This window comes from Vicia villosa, linkage group LG1 (assembly GCF_029867415.1).
Source record: "Vicia villosa cultivar HV-30 ecotype Madison, WI linkage group LG1, Vvil1.0, whole genome shotgun sequence".
Taxonomy (NCBI): Eukaryota; Viridiplantae; Streptophyta; class Magnoliopsida; order Fabales; family Fabaceae; genus Vicia; species Vicia villosa.
Window position 1 is genome coordinate 63086713 of NC_081180.1, and position 23180 is coordinate 63109892.

A 23180-nucleotide genomic window follows, 5' to 3' on the forward strand; every position below is an offset into this window, starting at 1 on the left:
CACATTTTTGAGTAAGTTTCTCATTTAGCTTATTTTGAGTTTTGATTAATCTATTAGCTCAAATAAGTTACTTTAAATGCATTAGATAGCATTAGAATTTGAAATAGATTATTTGTATGATCTGTTTCTATCATTTTAGTGATTTGGATGAGTTTTGCATGGTTAGGGCAAGGGCAAAAATGTTTCTGCTATTAAAATGAAAAATGAAGCTTTTTTCGGAGATGTGTATCCGAAATGTGTTCTTTTTGATGTTTGGAGATACATCTCCGAATTAATTCCTTCCTGATGCTTTAATATCTTTTGTTATGTTTTTTCAAGGATAATGGCTGCAAACAACATGATAAGACTCAATTATCACACCCTAATCGCGTCTGCTCGCCGCGAGAGGGCTCGTCAGCATGAGCAGGCTAATGCCATCCCTATGCCTCACAATAATGAAGCATCGACCTCTAGGATTCGAATATCACAGGGGACGGCATCCCAAAGTCGTGCACACCTTGATGAGGAGGCCCCGGCAGCACAATTGGCACTAGTTGCTGAGGAGGTCTCACTTGCATACCCTTTTCTAAGAGAGACCACAAATGCTTCATTACTGAAATACTTTGGAGATCATGTGGCTCCACATATCTAGGACAGAAAGGTATATTTCTTAACGGTTCTATTTTTTATATTTTAACATAATTTAATTCGACGAAGACTGTTATATTTTATTTTCAACAGCAACGAGAGTGTTTGAAATCAATTAACCATTCCAGAAAGACTCATAGGCTTGCTCAGCCTCAGGAAGAGTAGTTCCTTACTGTACTTAGGGCCTCCGCTCTTGCAGGCCTTTATGCTTTCGGGTACTCTGTCAACAGTCATGACATACAGGTAGGGGGCCACTTGGTTGCTATACTTGTACTCTAAGTTGAGCGGAGGTTTTCGTTGGACGTCAAAGCAAATGACAAGCTCATGCACCCTGCTTACGGTAATTTTTTAAAAATAACTTTTTTTTACACTTGTTAATAATATATTTTTCTTATTCATTTTCAAGGATGGATCCTTGCCCACTATCACCTCATCCACGAGTTTAGGTATGACCCATTGTATATTGAGGATTACCCACTTGCTTGCCTGTATCTCCCGCGCATACGGAATAATGTTGTGGTGTCGTTCCATGTATATATTGATCGGACTCAACACAATGACACGTCTGGATGCCATAAAGTACTCACTAGGATAAAATTCCATTCTACCACATTTCATTATATTTTGGCTGGCTGACATGTTGGACTAATGTTACGTGTAGGTATCTGTCAAAGTGGTGCATGCGGTAGTTTGGGTACGTGCAGATCATTCTGAGGTTCCCCTTCCAGGATGCTCCTAAGAGTATTATCCGCATTCTGGGGGATTTTGAGAGTCGTCTCGTACCAGAGGAGTACCAGAGTCAAGAAGCCACATTTGAGTGGCATTATGTAGAGTGTTACATGACTTAGTTTCATTATGTGTCACACCCTTACATGATGTAACACCCTTCTAAACCCCGCGGAAAATTAAATAAGTTTATTCAGAGTACATGAAAATAAGGGTGCCACAATTCAAAGATTAATTAAACATCGTTTAGTTATGTCATGCATTCACTGAGGCAATCATCATCAATTAAAAACATTTCATGTTAACACAGCGGAAATTAAATCATGCGGATTAAGTTTAACATCTTTAAAACTAATCCTTCAAAACATCAAAACATAACCAGAGTTATAAACCATAAACTCTAAACATCGCGTTCCCAGTGTTACAAATATCAGAGCATGACACCTGACGCTAACTAAACAACTGACTCGTGAGCTAATCCTCACCGAGTCGAACAGCCGCTATCCTCAATCTGAAAATGACAACATGTAAGGGTGAGTCTCATCATAATTAACAAATGATATAAGGTTAAAAAGTAATAACACATCATAGTTGCATCATTCACCCAATCTTTTCATAACAGACATTCAGACAAGTTTTATCATCATAAGCAATCAATCAACACATCCTCAATATTTATAACATTGGAATACATCCAATCATGTTATAAAAGTATGCATATGTAAGAATTGACACTATGCATGTGGTACCAACATCATCAAATGGGAATAACCCATGACCGATCCAACATCATCAAGATACGGCCCTGCCAGCACAGATTCCACGCAGTGGGAATCATGCCCTTTACTGATCCAACACATCATCATGGATACAACATCACCAATGAATATGAATGAATGCAAACATACGTGAACATACTTATACCATCGTCAAGTCTAATGAGTAACATCATCAAATACTCATTTCATCATAATCATCATCATCATTATCAAGCATGTTTATATATATATATATATATATATATATATATATATATATATATATATATATATATATATATATATATATATATATATATATGCATCATTCAATCACAACCACATCATTAATCATCAAATAGATTATTTCACAAGATTCGTTTAGCTCGAAACGACACACGAAACGGACCAACGGTTCAAAAGTTATTAACTTTCCAAAATACATCATTTTTCAAAAATCATCAATGGTAATCGGTTACCCAAATGCCAGTAACCGGTTACCCTGACTCACAGAACACACCCTCCTCTTTTTTATATGGGTAATTGGTTACCCCCCTTTCAGTAACCGATTACCGACTCCCAGCCAGCAATCCTTGCCCTTTTACACTACAGTAATTAGTTACCCTGCCCCCAGTAACCGGTTACTGCGTACCTGCAACCCCAATTCTGCAGAAAAACAACATTCTACACATTCCAATTACCCTCAAATCATACCAGCACGAATTTTAGGAAATGGAACACACATACAACACGAAATACACATCATAATACACCAATTAAGCATCAATTGAAGCCATAACAACATAAACATCATAGATTCAAACAAAATGATCAATCATCATACAATTTGACTCAAATCCCTAAACCTATCATATGACTCAATCGACACGAATTCTACATCTATTCAGTACTATCAACCCCTAACCCGATAATAGATGTTAACCAGATAAGTCCCCCCTTACCTTAGCCAAATTCTTGAATTGGGTCTTCTTCCTCTTTGATTCTCCTTCACGTTCTTTAGCTCTCCCTCTTTCAGCTTCTCTTTTTCACGTTCTCCATTCCTTCCTCTTCTTTTCCTTATTTTATGAAAACATAAAATTAGTAATGGGCTCCTTCACAATTACACCCCTCTCACTACTAACTCCACAATGGCCCAACAACTAACATTTTATTATTTCTTTCCACATAATTCCAATAAAATGCTAATTCAAATTAATTAATTTAAAACTTAATTAAATTAATTAAATAAGAAATTTTGGGATGTTACACATGACACTAGACACTCCTGGAAGTTTGGTAACACTGAAACACATCACATATTTGGCTTGATTTGCACATGTATTTATCGTTGTTTTGTTATTATTCCTAGTATTATGCTGGTATTTTGTCTGTTTTTCAGATATTTGACCTTAGGAGAGGCTTACGCGAAGAAAAAAATAGGTTGGACGGAAAACAAAGGAAAATGATTAATTTCACTAAAGGCGTTCAAGCTGGTGTTCGCTATGGTGAAATCCAAGAGGCGAGCGACCTGTTCCACCCACTAACAAACAGGAAGACCAAGTCTTCCCACTTTTGAAGATGGCGTTTGCCATGGGGGGGGGGGCGTTCACCACCCTTTGTTTTTCCAGACAGTTGCAAATGTTGACCAAGGCTTGGTCTCCACTCTCTCCACTCGTCCCTATATTTCCTCACACATTTTTAGCAACCGCCAAGGTATATTCTAAGGTTCATATGCATTTTAAATAGGAGTTACTTTTTCACTTTTTCATCCATCCAAACTTAGCGCAACTTAGGCATATATTCAGATTAAAAAAACTTTAATTCTTCACACGGGAGCATTATCGCATTATTGTTGTTATCGAGTTTGAAGCACCTTTATTTTTGAAGTCATTTATCTTTCCACAGAAGTTTATTTCCCATTGTACCAGATTTAAGTCTTCGTTTGAAGCATGTTCTTAATTTATTCAGCATTATTTACTTTTTACTTGCCTTGTCTATTTATCTTGCACCTTTACTTTCCTTACTTTACTTTCCCGCACTTAATTTACTTTAATTCCGCAATCACACTTTTAATATGTTTAATTCCGCCTTTTAGACAAAAGATTTTATTTTTACCGCAATCAAGTATCTTCAATTCGACAGTACTCTTTATGTTGTTTCTTTAGGATTACATTTGAGGGCTGTTTTGGTTTTAACTTAATTTTTCTGAACTTAATTTGATCGGTTACTATAAAAGTAGAACCGTGAACATGTCAGGTAATATCGAAAGTTGTATGATACTAAAGAATAAAATTGGTTTGTTTTTGCTTAATAAATACCGCAGAAGCACTTTGTTAATCAATTGGGAAAGCATAATATTTCTAGAAAGTGATTTTGAAACTATTAGCGGATGCGTTCATAGGTTTAGGATCCGGTTATCCAAGCATATGCCAGGAACCCTTTTAAGTTAAACTTTCCAATCAAAACTACTTTTTAAGTGAGTAAAAGGTTCAATTTCTTAAACAAGGATTTACTACTTTAACGCAGTACGCAACTGTGGAACATGACAACCACAATAAAGATTAGAGAGTAAAATTCGGTTCTGAATACGCAAGAGCGACAATTCCTGTTCCATTAAGTCTTTTTCATGGTAGAAAATATTGCTCCGTAAGAAATTTTAATTAGAAATAATAAGAGTAGTTTTGTTCGATGATAGCCACATTCCAGTACTATTTCCCTGAGTTTATTAAAAGTTATTATTTTATTTTGTTATGCTTATTTCAGACCTTCTAACGATAACATTAGATAAACAACGTAACAATAAAAAAAGATTGATTGACCATTAGATCTCTGTGGGTTCGATAACCTTTTATATTACTGTGATACACTATGTATAATTGCGGATACACGCGATCAACGTCCACCTAAGCATTCTCGTGAGGAGATCCTGGAGACTGAGCATGCCATAGATTACCATGTCGTTGATTTGTTATCGGTATGTCAAAATATTATGCAGATTAATTACAAGAGAGGGCATAGAGTCTGAGCTATTTGAGAGAGGTGGCAGTGAAGCGTTTGACCTAGTGTGTCCCATTCTTACCGAGGCACGAAATGCCTTGTGTTACCATAGGCAAAGGAGGAGCGAGGGTGTTAGGATTAGACATACTCAGTAGATTGTGTATTAAATTGTATTTTGTATATTTTTCCATACTTTGAGAATATTTTTTTGTACTACGATTGTCTTTCTAGTTAATTAACACATTACTCTATCATATGATATTTATGTTTATTAATCTTTGAAACAAATAATGGAAATGTTAATCAAATTAAAATTATGTTGGGTTGAAAAAACTTCAATCTGGTTACACTGTCTCTACAAAATAAACGTGCAAGCAAGAATTCGGAGATGTATCTCCGAACACTAAGTTCGCAGATACATCTCCGAACACCAAGTTCGTAGATACATCTCCGAACTATTTTCTTAAGAAATATGGTGGATGTCTGATTTACTTAGGAAGAAAGGTGACTTCGGAGATGTATATGCGAATTTACTTTTGTTGTATTTGGAGATGCATTTCCGAACTAAATTTAGGCAGAAAATGGTATTTGGTGCGTTCGGAGATACATCTTCGAATTCACCCAAGGGTATTTTGGGATTTTCAGAGATGCGTCTCAAAGTACAAGGGTGCAATGAGAAATTGCCAAACATTAAAGCCTAAGCTTGACATATAGCCTATCATAAACTTATTTTTAGGCTTGAGTTTAGTCTTTTCGAAGACTTGTTTGACTTGTTAGCCTACTTAAAAATCTATTTCATTTGAAAATATATAAATAAAGAATTCAATTAATGTTTATATAAATTAAAAATTGAAAAATCAATGATACTAAAACTCAATATTCATTAACTTATATGTACTTACTAATAACATAGATTTTGTGAGACTATTTATTTAAAAAATTTATGAAAGTAATTTATGACATTGTTTATAATGTGTTTTCATCATATTTTCATAAGATTTTAAGATAAATAGATTTTATTTTTACATTTCAATTCAAAGTACAATATAAAATATAATAATAATAATTTCTTTAATAGTTATGCAAACAAGCTTAAAAGGTATTTTTATGATACTAAGTTTAGTCTTTTTTAACTAAATAGATTTATAAACTAGACTGTATAATTCTATTAATTTATATTTCCTCCGGTCACTATTATAAAAAAAAAAATCTTAAATCTTAGTCGTTATTATAAGCAAAAATTATTAATTTTTAGACTAATAAATGCTTATATTACTGTAATACCCTTAATTTAATTCAAAAGCATGTAATGTTTGTAGTTTATTCATCTACTATAATTAAAAATATTATAATAAATTTTACTTTGATTGTATATTAAATCAAAAAAATTAATTACATTTAACTAATCTACTTAATATAAATCCAAGATTGTCATGATGGCAACCCTAGCCACATGTCACCTTGGTAGCAACTCTAAACATAAACCCTAATTGTGTTTTTACTAATTTATCCAATCCTAATTATGTTTTTACTAATTTATCCCTATATTAAAAATTAATAATAATAATAATAATAATAATAATAATAATAACAATAACAATAATAGTAAACAAAATAATAATAATAATAAACATAATAATTATAATTATACTTAAAATAATAATAAAAATAATAATAAACAAAATAATAATAATATTAATAATATATTTAAAAGTATAATATTAATAATAAAAAAATTAAAATAATTAAGTATTATATATAAAAATAATAATAAACAAAATAATAATATTATAAATAATATAATTAAAATTAGAATATTAATGAAAAAATTTATTCAAATAATTAATTATTTTTTATTATATATATAAAGTTTTAATATAGATTTGTCATTTTTAAAATATAAGTTAAACATATCTTTCTTCTATACAATATTATTTTTCTTATTTACGACATAAATATTATGTCGATCACGTAATATGAAATTTTTTATATAAATAATTTATAATAGTAAAGAAATAAAAAATAAGAAATCATTTTTAATCACTCACCTCTTCAATTAATGTACCATTAAATTATTAATGGATTATTTTTTTATTTTTTTTATAAATCACTCAACCGTAACTTTTTCAGTTACAAATCTAAAAATTAAACATATAATTTCTAATATCATTACATTTTTAAAATTATAATAAAAAAACTAAATTTTTTACTTATTTCATTCATTTTTTCAGTTATTAATTAATTATTTTTCTAAAAAAATAAGTGTTATAAATGATTAACATTATTTTATTTAAATTAAAAAAATAATATAATTGAAAGTAATATAGTTAATAATTGGTAAACAATTGAAATAAAAAATTATGAATATTAAACATTAATATTTTGTAACTCTCAAATATATATTAAATCATATTTATATTAATATTTTTGTTATTCTTTATAAATACCTCCTTCATTATTTTTATTTGGCCATCTCATCATACACATATCTACATTTAGTCATCTCATCACACAAATAATTTTTTAAGTAGATTAGTCAAAATGACTAACAATGTTTAATATTGAAAACATATCATTAACATACCGTATTTTGTATTTTTATTTTACATGATAAATTTGTTTTATTGTTGTTTTGTTGTTTGTAGGTATCCTTCCATGATAACTTCAGTATGAAATTTTGGGTGGCAAGATTGGAATTAACTTGAAGGTTACAGTACTATTATACCTCATTGCACAAATACAGCGCATAATAAAAGTCTCCATATGCTTTTATTATTCACATGCATAAAGTGAATGGAATAGATACATTGACAAACTGGCAAACCAATTACATATCCTACAAAGTTTTATCGGATGTAACATGCTACCAATTATATAGTTTGAGAGATTTAGATGTATGCCAGTTGTTGTTTTGTAGTTTTTTTATTTTTATATTTTGGGTCTTGACCCTCTACCTTACCAAAATAAAAGAAGAAAGATATATTTTTTTTTATAATATCCAGTATTACTATAATAAAATTTTGACGTATTTATATTATGTTATATTTAAAAAATTTATATTTTTTTTAAGTTGATTGTATTGAGTATGATTATATTTTTAACTTAATTACATTTTATGTTTGCTTTGTTAGGAACTTGGATTAAAAACCTTTTACTATAAAATATTTTATTATATAGAATGAGAAAAATTATATATATATATATATATATATATATATATATATATATATATATATATATATATATATATATATATATATTTTGTAACACTGTATTACAAGAATACTAGAATTTTTTTGAATCTTTTTCAGAATCTCAATTGTATTATATTTTGTAATAAGTATTTTGTAGATTGTATTTTTTATTAATTATTCAATTTTAAATATAATATAAAGAGAATGGTAGACCACAAAATATGAAATATGTGAGATAAAAATATATTGTATAAAATAAAAATAAAAAAGCTGTGAGTTGAGGAAATAAGTGTATTTTTAAATTGGAGGTAACAATTTGAAAACATGTTATACTTATTTAGTAAGATTTTAATAAATTCATAATAGTTTTCATGCTGTCTTTGATTTATAAAATTCCACGGAAAACACCAAAATATAAATTCTTTATTAATATTATTATTATTATTATTATGAGTATAAATTATATGTAATTAAATTTACTAAAATATATATTATTTAAAATAATATTTGAGGTAAAGATAAATAAATCCCGTGCAACGCACGGGCCATACATCTAGTTTTATTAATATGTGTGAAAGTAGATATTTTAACTTATAATTATAAATGAATATTTAATTATAATAAAAAATATTTAAGTATTAATTAGCATAAATATTGCATGTCAACCTTCTCCCTTATTTATTTACCTTTAATACTTTTTTTAAATAAAATAGATCAGTTTTTTTATGCCCAACTCAATTTAAAATTTGAATCTAATTAGTACTATATAGATTAAAAGTGTACAGAAATTTTACAAGATAAATTAATCACAATCATTTTTGTGTTACTTTACATGTGATTACAATAAAATAAAATTTTAATATTTGTACTAAAATTTCAAGAAAAAAATAAAAAGATTTAATATTTATAGAGGAAAAATATATTTTATATCATAAATCACACTAATAAATAAGCAACCGACCAGAAAAGAATCATAATAAATAAGCACAATTGTTTTTTTTTTTTTTCTTGGAAGAAACGGCAATCAGCTGTAAATTCCAGAATCGCAATCCATATTTACCGCACATAGCCGCCTTTCTTGCCAAAATTCCCTTTCCTACCTAAAAATCAATCCATTTCTAATACCACCAAAATTTCACTCTCCGAACCAAACAACAACACTCAGATTTCACACCCTTTCTTCCTATCCCTCCTTCTCTCTCTCAATCTCACAATTTCTTTTTCCAGAAACTTCGATAATGGAGTCTACACCGGTGAATTGGGAAGCTCTTGATACTGTCGTAATCGAATTCGCCAAATTGGAAAACCTCATCGAAGATTCCTCTTCTGCACCATCTCCTTCTCCTTCTTCTTCCCCTTCTTCTTCCTCTTACCACTCCAGACTCATCATCCGCCAGATCAGACGGTTCTTGGAGACCGGCGCAATCGACGCCGCTGTCGATCTCCTCCGTCTCCACGCTCCCTCCATCCTCAACGATCACAGGATTCTCTTCCGTTTGCACAAACAGGTTCGTATATATATCTATATTGATTTTGTGGTTTTTGATATCGTTGTTGCTATTGTTCTGATTTTTTTTGTTGTTGTGTAGAAATTTGTTGAGCTTCTTCGGAAAGGAACAAGTGAGGATCGAGACTCTGCTATTGATTGTTTGAGGACTGCTCTTGCTCCTTGTGCACTCGATGCTTATCCGGTACCTGATTCTTGAAATTGAAACTGCTGTCTGCTATTGATTGTTTTTTATTCTGATTCTGACGGTTATCTTTGTATTTAAGGAAGCATATGAGGAGTTCAAGCATGTTTTGCTCACATTTATTTATGATAAGGAGGATAAGGCCTCTCCCGTGGCCAATGAGGTAGGTTTCAACTCTACTTTTATAGTCTGTTTGACTTGTTTGAGACCCCTGCGTACTGATTTTGTAGCTTCTAGTATATTGATATTGAGAGGATGCTGTTGAATGAATTGTTCCTTTATGTAAAATATGTAGTCAATGTTTGTATGAGCAGTGAGTTTGGCAAAACCAACATGTAGCCTCTCGTAAAAATGTCTGGCTCTCATCTTCTGTCAACCACACCGCCAATCCAAGCATGCCCTTAGTATATACTATATTTTACTCACTTAGTATAAGCTAAGTGTTGTGTGTTTAATGCTTTTATTTTTGTTATTTTATTAATGATTGGTGCTGTCTCTCTAAGTGCCATTTATTAGGAAAATCATTGTTTTCATTTTGATAGTTCAAGATAACATTAATTACTAGTTTGTTGATGTTAGATTAGAGAAAAAGAATAGTTAGGGTTTCCATTTAGAGTGTAACTAACTTTTGATTATTGAATCAAATTCTGTTACTTTATATAGTAACTAGTTGACCTGCAGTTAGTAGGTTTTGATTACACTCAAGCTGACAGTTGTCACCTTCATATTAAATTACTCTGTATCATATTAAATTTTAGGTTAGGAATATCTCTTGGACTCACATTATTTTTCAGTTTAGACCTTCAACGAATCATTTCACTTTTCTCAATATTATCCTTATTTTTTAAAACAGTTGCAAATATAAGATGCTTGATCCTAAATGAAAGCATGCATTTATATTCCCTCTTCTAGCTTAACCAAGGCCTTGGATTCGAACCCGGGCTTGGAGCATGAAGATGTTATAGCTGTTGCACATTATTTTGCGTTGGAAGTTAGTATAGGTAATCATTTTCTTAATATGCGTGCATTTCCTTTAAAGTTAGTTAATATGAAAAGGGTAGATTAATTGTATAGACTATATGCTTAACTTCTTAATGTGTTATTATCCTAAATGACACTTAAAAAATGGAGACATTATCAGTTATACATAACTATCTTGTTTTTATTCTAAATAACCAGAGATGTAGAGCATTGAAAATGTTACTTGTGTATAGGATGCCAAATACATGTGTTCATATTCCATCATGTGCACTAATGGATGTTAAGCCTAGGAAAGGAGACTAGTCTCCCACAACGTGGTGAACGAATTTTAAATCTTTGTTGGAAGAGATATCCACATTTATTGTTCAAAGTGCATTAAACAGTAGTGGCTCTAGTGAGTATATCTGGGAAATCAAAAATATTATTATGATTGTGCACAATGCAATCACCCCAAACACTGATTAGAACTTAACTATTATCTACAACTATAACTACTGCAGTGGCAGTGTTCTGACACGGAACATGAGTATATCACATATATAATTTTATGTATGCATTTGAAATATATGAAAATAAGAACAATTTGATTATGTTGTTCAGTTTTACGAGAGTTGACATAAATTATTAAAGTTATAATCTGATAAGTCTGTTGGTTAAGAAACTTATTTAGTTGGTTAGATTGGAATGAGAAGAACATGAAAATACGGCGTGTTGCATATCGATAAGAAAGGGGGTCGAGAGTGGGGTGGTTTTGGTATGAATTATAATTAAGGCTAAGGAGAGTGCAGTCTCTCTCGAGCGTCTAGAGAAAATACCTACTTTCTTTCTATACATATTTTCTATAAAGGTATAGTCTTTGCATTGATAGTTTGAACAAACAGAAAGGGGGAGAACCTGATAGAGGTTTTGGATCTCACAGGCCGTGTCTGAAGGAGAAAAGAAGATGGAAAGACAGGAAGACACAACACACTTGGTGAGGTGGGTATTGTGCTGGCCTTTTGGCATGACTTAAACTTCTAGTTGAGCTCATTCAAGGAGAAATTAGGATGTCAAACAGTAATGGATCTATGTGTCTTGGACTTACTAGTTAAACTTCTCACACCAGAATTGCCAGGTAGAGTTGAGCAACAATTTTTGGGCTGGTAGTAAAAGAAAATATTGGATTAAAATAACAAGTTTGTTATGGGTTTATGTGGGCAGTTTGAGTTTGAGGATAAGTCAGGATAACCCAAGAGTTAATAACATACTGGCTGAAGGCCAAATTTAAAATTTCAATAACAAGAATTGTACCTTTGAAAGAAGAAAGATATAGTAGATGAGAATAATCTAATTATTTGTATTTCTATTACATTGTAAAATAAATTGTAATTCTATTTTGACTTCACTTTCTAGTGTTAAAAGATATGGTGTTCATTCAACTCCATTTTTATCAAGAGTATATGTGATGTAGGGAAATAAAATAATCATTCTAGAAACATGCAGAATATGTTGATTAAACTCAAATTCCTATTTGGTAATAGGTCAAGTCCAAGTTTTGAATTTGCTTCGACTAAACAAACCAAGCTTGAGTGTTGTCTCTTATTTTTAACAAGTCAAGTTTGGTCTTGAAGGACTCAACTTGATTTAACTTGTTTGCACCCTTACTCAATACTCCTCTCCTTTGTTCCAAAAGTTTACTTTTGCCCTCCACTTCATGTACCCTTTCTGTACAATTCCTTTTTGTAGATATCAGTTAGGCAGGAATGTATAATTTTTCAAAGAGAGGAGTGTCAGATTTGATAACAATTAAGCTTATTGGATGTCGATGTAAATTACCTTTAACTTTTAGAACATGTATTGCTTGGTAATAATGAATTATGTACAGAAACTCAGACACTCGTCTGGGTAGGTATGATTGGGACTTGTGATAGTACATAAATGGTGGGATGGTTGGGGAAATATTTTACTAGTATGTATGCAAAAAGTTGTTTTAGTCGTGACATAAAAGTAAATCCTGGAATGTAGGTTGGTAATATAGAAGTATGCTTCATGGAATTAAGTTTTGTTATATATGATAGTTGCTAGATGTCCAAAAATATTGGTGATGTATGATACATACTTACTATAAATGGTAGCAATACTTGTTTTCTAGTTTTTTATTTTTACTTTTCAGGACACCATTGTAGGTGTCAGAGATGCATCTTCACCTGGCAGCATCTTGCCAACTGCTTTCTAATGATATGGCCCTGTTGTTTGTGCATATTTTCCACCTATTGATATGTTTACCATTAGGAAAGCCAGACATTGTTCAGCTAGTCGCAAGTTTATGACTGACTAGCAAGTTTGTACGTGAAAAGGGTTGATAATTTCCTAGAAACTCATTTCTTCCTCTTAGAGTTTAGGTCGAGTCTAACTCATCTAACGAAATCGGCTTGTATGGTGAGAATTGTCTCCACTTATGGCAAAGTTTGAAAAAATCGATGGTACTGTAATAAGGACACTTATTATTGTTCCAAAATATACTCACACCTTCTTGCCTAGAATTGGACATCTAGAGTGTGATCCGAGTGGCCTAATAGAAAAAAGTTGATGGTAGGTGTCCCATGGATCTTGAATAGACTCTGATACCATCTTAAGATTTGGGTTGAGCCTAACTCGACCTTAAAAAAACCAACTTGTGAGGTGAGGATTGTCCTTACTTATAAATATATGTTCAAGTCATCTTTCAATGTGTGACTTTTAATACACCTCCTCACGCCTAGGACTAGACACTTGGAGTGTGATCCGAGGGATCAATAGCATAAACCTAATAGCAGATGTCTCAACAGAGCTTGGATAGAAACTGACACCATCTTAGAGTTTAACCTTACAAAAATGGCTTGTAAGGTGAGATGCTCTCACTCATAAATATATGTTCAAATCATCTCTCACCCAATGTGAGACTCTTAACACACACCCGTCACGTCCAAGACCGAACATTTAGTGTGATATCCAAGTAGCTCAATAGCAGACATCTTATAGCAGGTGCTACAGCGGATTTTGATAGATTTTGCTACCATCTTAACAATTTGGGTTGGGCTTAACTCAACCTTGCAAAACCGGCTTGACCGACTTGTAAGGTTAGGATCGTCTCCACTTATAAACATATACAATATGTTTAGGTCATCTCTCATCCAATGTGAGACTCTTAACTTTTCCCTCGGTATAGGAATATACAAAAGAAAGAATGCTATTTACTGTCCACTTTTTCATCCTTGATGTTTTCAGATCAACTTACTCCACTTATAAACATATACAATATGTTTAAGTCATCTCTCATCCAATGTGAGACTCTCAACTTTTCCCTCGGTATAGGAATATACAAAAGAAAGAATGCTATTTACTGTCCACTTTTTCATCCTTGATGTTTTCAAATCAACTTAAATTTTTTAGTCATAATGATTGTGAAAACTGTGTCTACCTTCTCTTTTAAAAGGTTAGAGTTATGTTTGATCTTATAATTTCCGTTTTCAAGAACAAATTTTTAAGCTCATCGTCACCGTTTATCTTGCAGTGGTCTGAAAGGAGGCGGCTTGACTTAGCTGGATTTCTTTCTTCTATGTTAAGAGCTCATTTAAATGCTTATGATCCAATTTTTTCAATGGCTCTAAGATATTTGATAAGGTTATGCATCAACTTCATCTCATTCAGTTTGTATTAACCGAGAAAATGATGCCATTTCTACTGCTAAATAATTATATTGCATTTTTTTTTTGCCAATTTTGACATTACGCTTTTCTTTTGAATTTTCTGCCTTTTCTATAGCATACACAGGGCATATTGTTTACGTCAAGGTATTACATCACCCATCTCTGATCTGACTGAAAGATTGCTCCTGGAGGAACGTGACCCACCTGCAACGCCACAGGACATATTATATGAAATGCCTCCATTTGATGAGGTGAGATATCTATGCTGTATAATTCCCAAGTTTCACAGCATTTAAACAGAATAACATTGATTTCTTGGGATAATATGAAGTATATCTAATTATCTATGTTGTATGTATCACCATTTGAACAACAGCAGTAAATAGATTTTCAGGGATAATGAACAGAATTTGGTTAAAAAAAGTAAAGACAGGCCACGATCTACTCCTTTGAGCCTCTCTTCTCTGTTCTTTCTTACCTTGTTTTCTCTTGTTATTCCTTTCCTGTTATAGGTCTGTTAGGTGAGAGAGTTATTAGATTAGTTGGGCCGACAGCTAAAAGAAACAAATAATGCATGCTGCCTATAAATGAGTGACAAAGTGGAGAGTAAGACATATCTAGTCATTTGTGAGAGAAGTGGGGCCATAGGGTAGGTTGGGAGGTTATAGATCCACGGATATATCTATTTGATTCAGTAATCAGGTGAATTTCCCTAAAGCTTCTAATAAAACACCAATTCTTTTCAACTGGTATTAGGGCCCTCACATTCATCACTTGCTGGACATGAGAATGGATGCCTGAATTGAATTGGTGGAGCAATGGTAGTGGATGAATTTAGTGTAGGATACAGAGACTATAGTGCAAAAACTTTTGTGCACGATTAACAAATTCTTGTAAACTTGATGCCCTCAGTCGACGAGCCTTAATGAATAGTCCTGCACCTAATTCTTCAGAAAGTAATAAGTGAAGTCTAGCAGTTCGGACTATAAAACACTCCCTGACTCCCATTATCCCTTTTCCATATTCCGGTATCACTGACAAAATAAGGAGGCATGGCTCAAGCTATCCATCTAGACCTCCACCACCTGTACTTCACTTCAACCAGGGCTACAAAATTGAATTTTTGGTGAATTGAGTATTTCATTGTTAAGTTCCAATGGATGGGACCTTGGCGGGTTTTGTTTTCAACAAGTAGTTCACCTTGAGGACTGGTGAATTTTCAAGTAGAGTATTGATAGGTTTGTTAGCCGAGAGATTTAGGCAATTAGTTTTTGTTAGTTTAACTGAGATAGGTGAAAGAAATGACATATATATATATGACTGAGATAGGCAATTAGTTTTTGGAAGCATCTCAATAAATTAGACCAACTAAACTATTACAAAATATCACTAAGGACTTGATTCTTTCTAAGGCAATCAATTACAAGATAACCAAAGCAGATTTAAACATAGCGATTTAAAAACACTTTAAAAACAAGATCCCCAAAGATCTTGATCCAATAACCTTGTTATCCACAATAACCTGCTCCAAGTATTTGTGTGTGACAATCCACCTTGATCCCACCGATTTCTTGTCTGAGCGATTTCATTAGCTAAGCGTTGATTGGACAACTCCCAACTTTGTCTACAAACAGTCTTTCCACAATCTCACCAAAGTTGGACAACTTCTAACTCCACCTTACGGACAATCTGTACTTGACTTTGCCATAGTCTTCCATGAAGTATAATGAAACTCTCTTCTCGATAAATACCAACAAGAACTAAACTTCATTCAAGAAATGATCCTTGCAACTGTTACAAACAACAAATTTCACACAAAAACATTAGATACGCTAATGTACCACTAGTCTCCCTCAAAACACTCAATCTTTAGAGATGAAGGTCCACAACAATGGAAAGTGACTAAGGTTGAAGATGATGAATAGTGCTAAAGGAATCTTATACACTCTAATTCACAAGGTGTTAGTTAGTCAAGGAATTAGATGTAGGTGAAAGAACACACACAAAGGTTCACTCTAATTTCTGGATAAATGGATCTTGATGGATATCATGAGTTTGATCAATTATGAATCACTACAAGATTTATCAACTCACTCACTCTAGTTTTCTTCAAACAACAACAAATTACACACGAAAAATATGTAAAAAAAAGAAGTGAATTCGACATTCAAGAAGTTGTTATAGAAAACAAGATAAAGATTCAAGGGTGCTTTGTATAGACACACTAGAGTCAGGTTCAAACCATGATTCGGAGCAAATCATCCAGACCAAATCCAATTTTCACAATAAGCTTGATTCGAGTCAATACATCACACGATTCAAATCAAATTACTGAGCACCTTAGTTTAAGTGTTCTAACTTGTGAATCAAGTAACACCTGATGAAACGATAAAAATCAACTTGCTAGGCTAAAAAAAGGAACACTATCATGGATCGACATTTTTAGTTTATTGAATAATGAGTGGTTAATGATGCAATCTAAATAACCGAAGCAAACATAATACAATTCCAATTGCGAATGAATTACAAACACGCGAATATCTGAATAAATTTACAAATAAGCGAATTAACAACACTCAAATTGACAAAAACATCAAAACAAAGATAAGGATACCATATGATAATGCGACTGCAATTTCAGTTTTTTCAGTTTATGGAGAGTTGATCCTTATTTGCTCGACTGTTGTTGTAGAAACAATATATTCTTAAGCAATTATACAAAAATGCATGGCTTATTGAATAAATGCTTATCCCGATGCCCACCTAGACATTTGTGAGAGAATTTGGAGCCTTGTGATCGGGATGTTACAGACCCTTCTGCATTCTATTTGTAAACAAGGGAATTTTTCTCTAATTCTACTAATAAATGCTAGTTCTCATCACATTACTTGATTTTTCCATCTACCCAATCTGCCACATGATCATGTTGTTACAATGCAAGCCCGCAATGTACTGATCCGTGTAATATCAAACCTTATAGAGGTGCACACATATATACATGGGTTCCTGGTTCTTAGGTGCTGCTTTCTTTTCCTCTGCTGTGCACGGTAGTTATGGGAGGGTGTCTACCAGAAGTCACATGTAATTAGATGTGAATGTCATCATTTAGTGAAAACCCTACACTTATGAATACATTTCCTTGTTTTGATAATGATACGATGCATCATTTTAAGCTGAAGCTATATTGTTGACTATGATACAGGTGGACATACAGGCTCTTGCACATGCTGTAGAACTTACCAGACAAGGGGCTATAGATAGCTTGAGATTCGCAAAGGGTGATTTATTCCTGGCATTTCAGGTTACATATGATTTTATAATAGTTCATCTGCTGTTGGCTCCATTTTGAATCTTAGTCTTTTACTGTTTCTTTTACTCCTAAGTTTCTTGTAGTTTCTTTGTTTACTTAAATGGCAAAGTGTAGACGTTTTTTTTTTTTTAATCTTTTGATAAAAAACTGAAATTTAAAATGTCAGTTTCTAGGTTTCACTTTTGATTCTATTTATAGTCAAGTCTTCTTGTCTGGAGGTTTATTATATTTTCTGAATGTCATCATCCAAAAAATAATCCTTTTTAGCTTTGATAACTCTATCATCGTTGATTCTAGAAATTTCAGATTAGAAAAACTGTTTTTTCGTGTATTAACTGGATCTAAGGATCAGTATTCAGAGCTAAGAAATATATTCCCTTTATTTGTTTTTCCACTTTCAAACCAAGGAAACATTCTTCTCAACATGTCAACGGTGAGGGATAAGGGATTCAAGCATCAAGGGGAGAAAAAGAAAAACAGTTTTTTGCTAGTGCAAGATATGCCCGAATGATAGTTATCTCCAATCGTTGATTTCTTTAGATTAATATTTCTTTTGTTAGTGTAAGATATGCCCGAATGATTTTAATCTCTTTCATCATTGATTTCTTGCTGATTGGTGAATTTGTTAATTTTTATGTTGATATTTCCTTCATGTCTTCATTATTATATCCTTTTTATTGCAGAATGAGTTGTGTCGGATGAGATTGGATGTCCCATTCCTTGATCAACTTGTTCGTGAGTACTGTGTGTACAGAGGAATTGTCAACTCTGGTATAGAATTTCTTCTGTTGGACTTAGCTCTTGTGTGTAGAAATAATTCCATGCTACTAGCTTTCAATACTTCCTTTTTTTTTATGGATTTTTCTAATCATTAATCTTTTGGATATCAAGTCTTACTTAAATCTTAATGTCTTAAGGTGGTTATTCTGTGTTTTTTTTAATATTTTGTGTAGTATTTCAATTGAAATATTTTTCCCTGTCTTATTTTGGTAATGTCTTCTCAATTTTTGTGAACTTAGCATTTGGGAAGCAACATATGCCAGAACCTGTAAAATCCAACCAACAAGATCCTGGCTATTGCTCATCAAGGGATTGTTCTCTTGAGCTAGATTATAATGCCAGTAAACATTCTGATGGTGAAACTTCAGTTACCAATGCTCAGATGGATGATTCTCCTGAAAATAATGCTGATGTGACCAGCATGCAAGGAATAGATTTTGAAGTACGATGTGCTTCTGAGCTTGCAAGTATTCATGAAGACTGTAGCACCAGTGGGTCGCAGCACCTTGAAGATCCAAGTGTTTTGTATCGAAGCAGATTGTCTGGAAATGGAGAACGAGCGAAGCGTAAGCGATGGAGAGGACGATATGATGACGATAGTTACATGGCCAATGCTTCCTTGGAAGAGCACAACAAGCAAGAACAGAGCATAAGTACCACTGTTTCAACTTTATCCAAAGAAAAACAGGTATCTGTTTGATAATATTGATTCTATTTTGTTTAAGAGATCAATTATTGACATAATATTGTTTTGTAGGGCTCTGAAAAACTTTCTGTACAAGATGGTAGTAATGTGGAAAATAAATATGAGATTCTGTTGGGTATGAAGGAATTAGCTAGCAAAGGGATGGCTGCTGAAGCGGTTCAAGAAATCAATACTATTGATCCAAATTTCTTTGGCCAAAACTCTGTTTTGCTCTTCCAACTCAAGCAGGTGAGTGGCTTCTACGTGGCTTTCAATATCATTTTCTTAATTAATTTTATAGGAGAGGGATTGGGGTTGTTGCTAGGCTCTGCATAATGTCATCACTAATGTTACATCTATGTGGGATTCCTGGCTGTAGGTTGAATTCCTCAAGTTGGTCGGTTCTGGTGATTTCAATGCTGCTTTGAAGGTTGCTTGCTCCCATTTGGGTCCTTTAGCTGCTAGTGACCCTGCTTTATTAAAGCCGTTGAAGGAGACTCTCTTGGCTTTACTACGACCAAATGAAGACGCTCTTGGAAATGCATTGCCTCTACACGCTCTAGCGGCTTCTCTCCAGGTATTATGTTTTGCTAATCTAACAAGGAAAATTATTACCACTGTACTGTGATGCATCTGTTAATATTTTCACATTGATGGGATTTCTCTTCCATGGTGTTTTCGTAAAGTAAATTCATGACAGATGGTTTATGATTGTTATTGATCTCCATGTGTTAAAAGGTTATAACATTCACAAATGGTAAACCAATTGATAAAACAATTTAGGCTTTGATTGAGAGTTTAAAGGGGAGGGAGGGGAAGGAAGGATTTTGAAAAACGATTTTTTTAAAAATTAAAGAGAAATCCTTTTTTTTTAAAAAAGATTTTATTTAGAATGATAAAAGAATGTTTATCATTAATATATTTTTAATATTTGGAATACTATAACAACATAAATTATATTATAATTTGAACAATTTGTCTAAGCCCTCCTTCAATACAATTTTTTAGTTTCCCAAAATTAGGAGGATTTTGCGTTATGACTAGAAACAAAATCCTCCAAAATCCTTCTATTCTTTTCTCTCTATCCTTCCCTATTTTCAAAGTCCTGCTCCCTTCCCTTCCAAACTTCCAAACAAAGCATTAGTGTTGATAGCTTAACAAACTTCCCTTCCCTTCCAAACATCCAAACAAAGCATTAGTGTTGATAGCTTAACAAACTTAAACATCATTGACTTCCAAGTAACAATAGCTTTTCTGGTGCAAACAATATTTATTGTTTTCCCTTACCATACTTTAGTGCGATAATTTGTTTCCTATTGGCGTGCCTTTGCTGTGTTCTGGACCTGAAAGCTTTCCCGTGAATGACTTGTTCTTTTATTTTCTAGCTGCTAATATTTCAATATAATATTAATGTTATCCACTCTATTATGTTATTTTAACATATAAAATCTTTGTTTCATTTTAAATAGGTTGCAGTTGGACGGAGGCTTGGTATTGAAGAACCTCAACTCATGAAAATAATGCGAGCCACACTTTATAGTCATAATGAGTGGTTCAAACTTCAAATGTGCAAAGATCGTTTCGAAGGTCTTTTGAAGATCGATTCCTTGAAGGAAGCTAATACTCCCTTCCTGGCTCCAGTATATACGTCCAAGTCATATGCTGATAGCTGCACAAATGGATCTTCTCAGATCACAGTTTCTTCAGGCACTAAAATGTCAGAGGATGGTAGCAGTCCAACCCAAGAGTCTTCCAGGGATCTAATCTGTGATGAAAATGCAATACTCAAAGTAATGGTAGGTTATGCATTCTTGCTGTTAACTCTGTTTCCCTTTTCCCTTGCAAAAATTGAATACTGAAGTACGATATCACAATGCGCTTACGGTTACGCATATATTGGTGGTGTATGTATATCTGCTGCATTTCTTTTTACTAGTTGCAGCCTATGGTTCAGTCAAATAATATTTGCTTAAATAATATTTGCTTAGAGTTTCTTTTTATGTTATGCAGGAGTTTTTGGCTTTGCCAAGGGCTGATGCTATCCATCTGCTTGCTCAATACAACGGAAATGCCGAGACGGTAATTCAGCAGATATTTACATAGGCATTTCAGACAAGTTAAATGATTTTTTCGATATTATTTTATTCAAATTTGTGAAAAAATGTATAACACGTGTAAATGTAGCTGCAAAGAGGAGGAAGTGATTGTGTAACATTTGAAATCTGAATTTGACATAAACTTATTCTCTGTACAGAATCTCTTGATTTATGTTCTCAGTTTTAGTATGAGAAAGTTGTAAGTAATATAATAATTATTGGCGTGTTTAAATGTTTCATAAGATCAATACTTGGTCATGCTCTGATTTTCTACAACAGGTACTTGAATAGGATTCGAACAAAATTCTGGCTATGTGCTTGCGATGTCCATGCCTTAATCACTCTAGATTTACTTAGAGTTCATACAAAGAAGTGTTAATTTCATGTGCTTCCTTCAATATTTAATAATTGCGTGTAAAAAAAGTTTGGATTCCCGTGTTATGAATATTTTTCTGTTTTGGCCCTTAAATTGCTATGTCAAATTGATGATTTTTGAAAGCCTTTATACAGTGTTATTATTTTTTATGATTAGATTTTTTAGGAGGGAATTCAAATTTTGTTTATAATATTTTTTCAAAAATTGCCAATTTAATAGAGGGCAAAATAAATATTAAGCTTAAAATATATTACTTGTTAAAGCCTTGATAATTATAAAAATTTCTCAAGCATTAATATTCAAATATTCAAGATCCTTCTCTTGAAACAAATTAAGAATCCTTCTCTTGAATAGTTACATTAATGGAAAATAACTTGCCGTTTTTTTTAGGGAACTATTCAAGTTATCCAATAGTTACAGTAATGAAAAATGAAGAAATTGATAATGGAGTTTGACTACTGTCTTTCATAACTTTTTACTGATAATATGTATGAAGTGTTTATATATCAGTCTTTCATTTATTATCCATTTACATCCAAGAATTGTTTCCATTGCAAGTGTTCTCTTTAGGTTCAAAACTATCACTTCTCAGTGTTCCCTCATCACCTTTATATATAGGAAACTACTAAAATGAGAGCTCACTTTTCTCTCTCTTACTATGATAAATTAGTAAAAAAAAACCACGTCCGACGCATGAGTTCTAATTTATGAAATATAATTTATAAAATAGTATAGTTGATTGTAATTATATATAGTTTAATCGTGATTTTTATGTTTATAAAAATTAAATTATCGGATCTAGGATCATTAGAAAATGCATACAAAAATACATGACTATGATTGCAATAATTATACAAAAATGGAATATAGTTTGTATAATTTCAACTCAAATGTTCAAATGAAAATAAAGAGCAGGTAGAAAAAGTTTGATCGATTTCAGTTTTCAGGATTGTTTACATACGAATCAAATATTATTTTGTTATTTTTTTTATATAATTGATTAATATTCAACAAGTTATGTTTTAAGCCTTTATTTAAAACAAAATTCTCAATTGTTGGATTGAGTTACACCAACCGTGTTAGAATATCGACAATTATACTTGTCACCTCCTAAATTATTCCTGCCACCTCCAAAGCTAAGAAATGACCTAAATGTCAAAGGATTTTTCATTATTTCATTTTTCTCAAATCCATTAGTGGCACCGGATTTTTCAAATCTTTGGGCGATATCGAAAATTTGAAGAGCGTACCGGAAATTTGGTGAAAACAAGTAAGCTTTCTGTAGATTTTA

At 32.4% G+C, this 23180-nt stretch overlaps 1 protein-coding gene across 1 annotated transcript; it reads left to right on the forward strand.

Annotated features, from left to right (window-relative positions):
• Positions 1–9336: 9336 nt before the first annotated feature.
• Positions 9337–22038, forward strand: LOC131639572 (uncharacterized). Its single transcript, XM_058910058.1, has 12 exons — positions 9337–9810; positions 9892–9993; positions 10076–10156; positions 14507–14616; positions 14758–14893; positions 17845–17943; positions 18636–18723; positions 18972–19420; positions 19490–19666; positions 19797–19994; positions 20887–21213; positions 21428–22038. Exons 1-12 carry the CDS (start codon positions 9541–9543, stop codon positions 21518–21520), a joined length of 2130 nt encoding a protein of 709 aa, XP_058766041.1. The 5' UTR covers positions 9337–9540; the 3' UTR covers positions 21521–22038.
• The last annotated feature ends 1142 nt before the right edge of the window (positions 22039–23180 follow it).

Bases quoted from the DNA above. Each gene is read 5' to 3' on its own strand.
- LOC131639572 (XM_058910058.1), top strand. From the start codon at position 9,541: ATGGAGTCTACACCGGTGAATTGGGAAGCTCTTGATACTGTCGTAATC. The intron at 14,894-17,844 runs GTGAGATATCTA...ACTATGATACAG, and splicing joins AAATGCCTCCATTTGATGAG to GTGGACATACAGGCTCTTGC. The intron at 18,724-18,971 runs GTATAGAATTTC...TTGTGAACTTAG, and splicing joins CAGAGGAATTGTCAACTCTG to CATTTGGGAAGCAACATATG.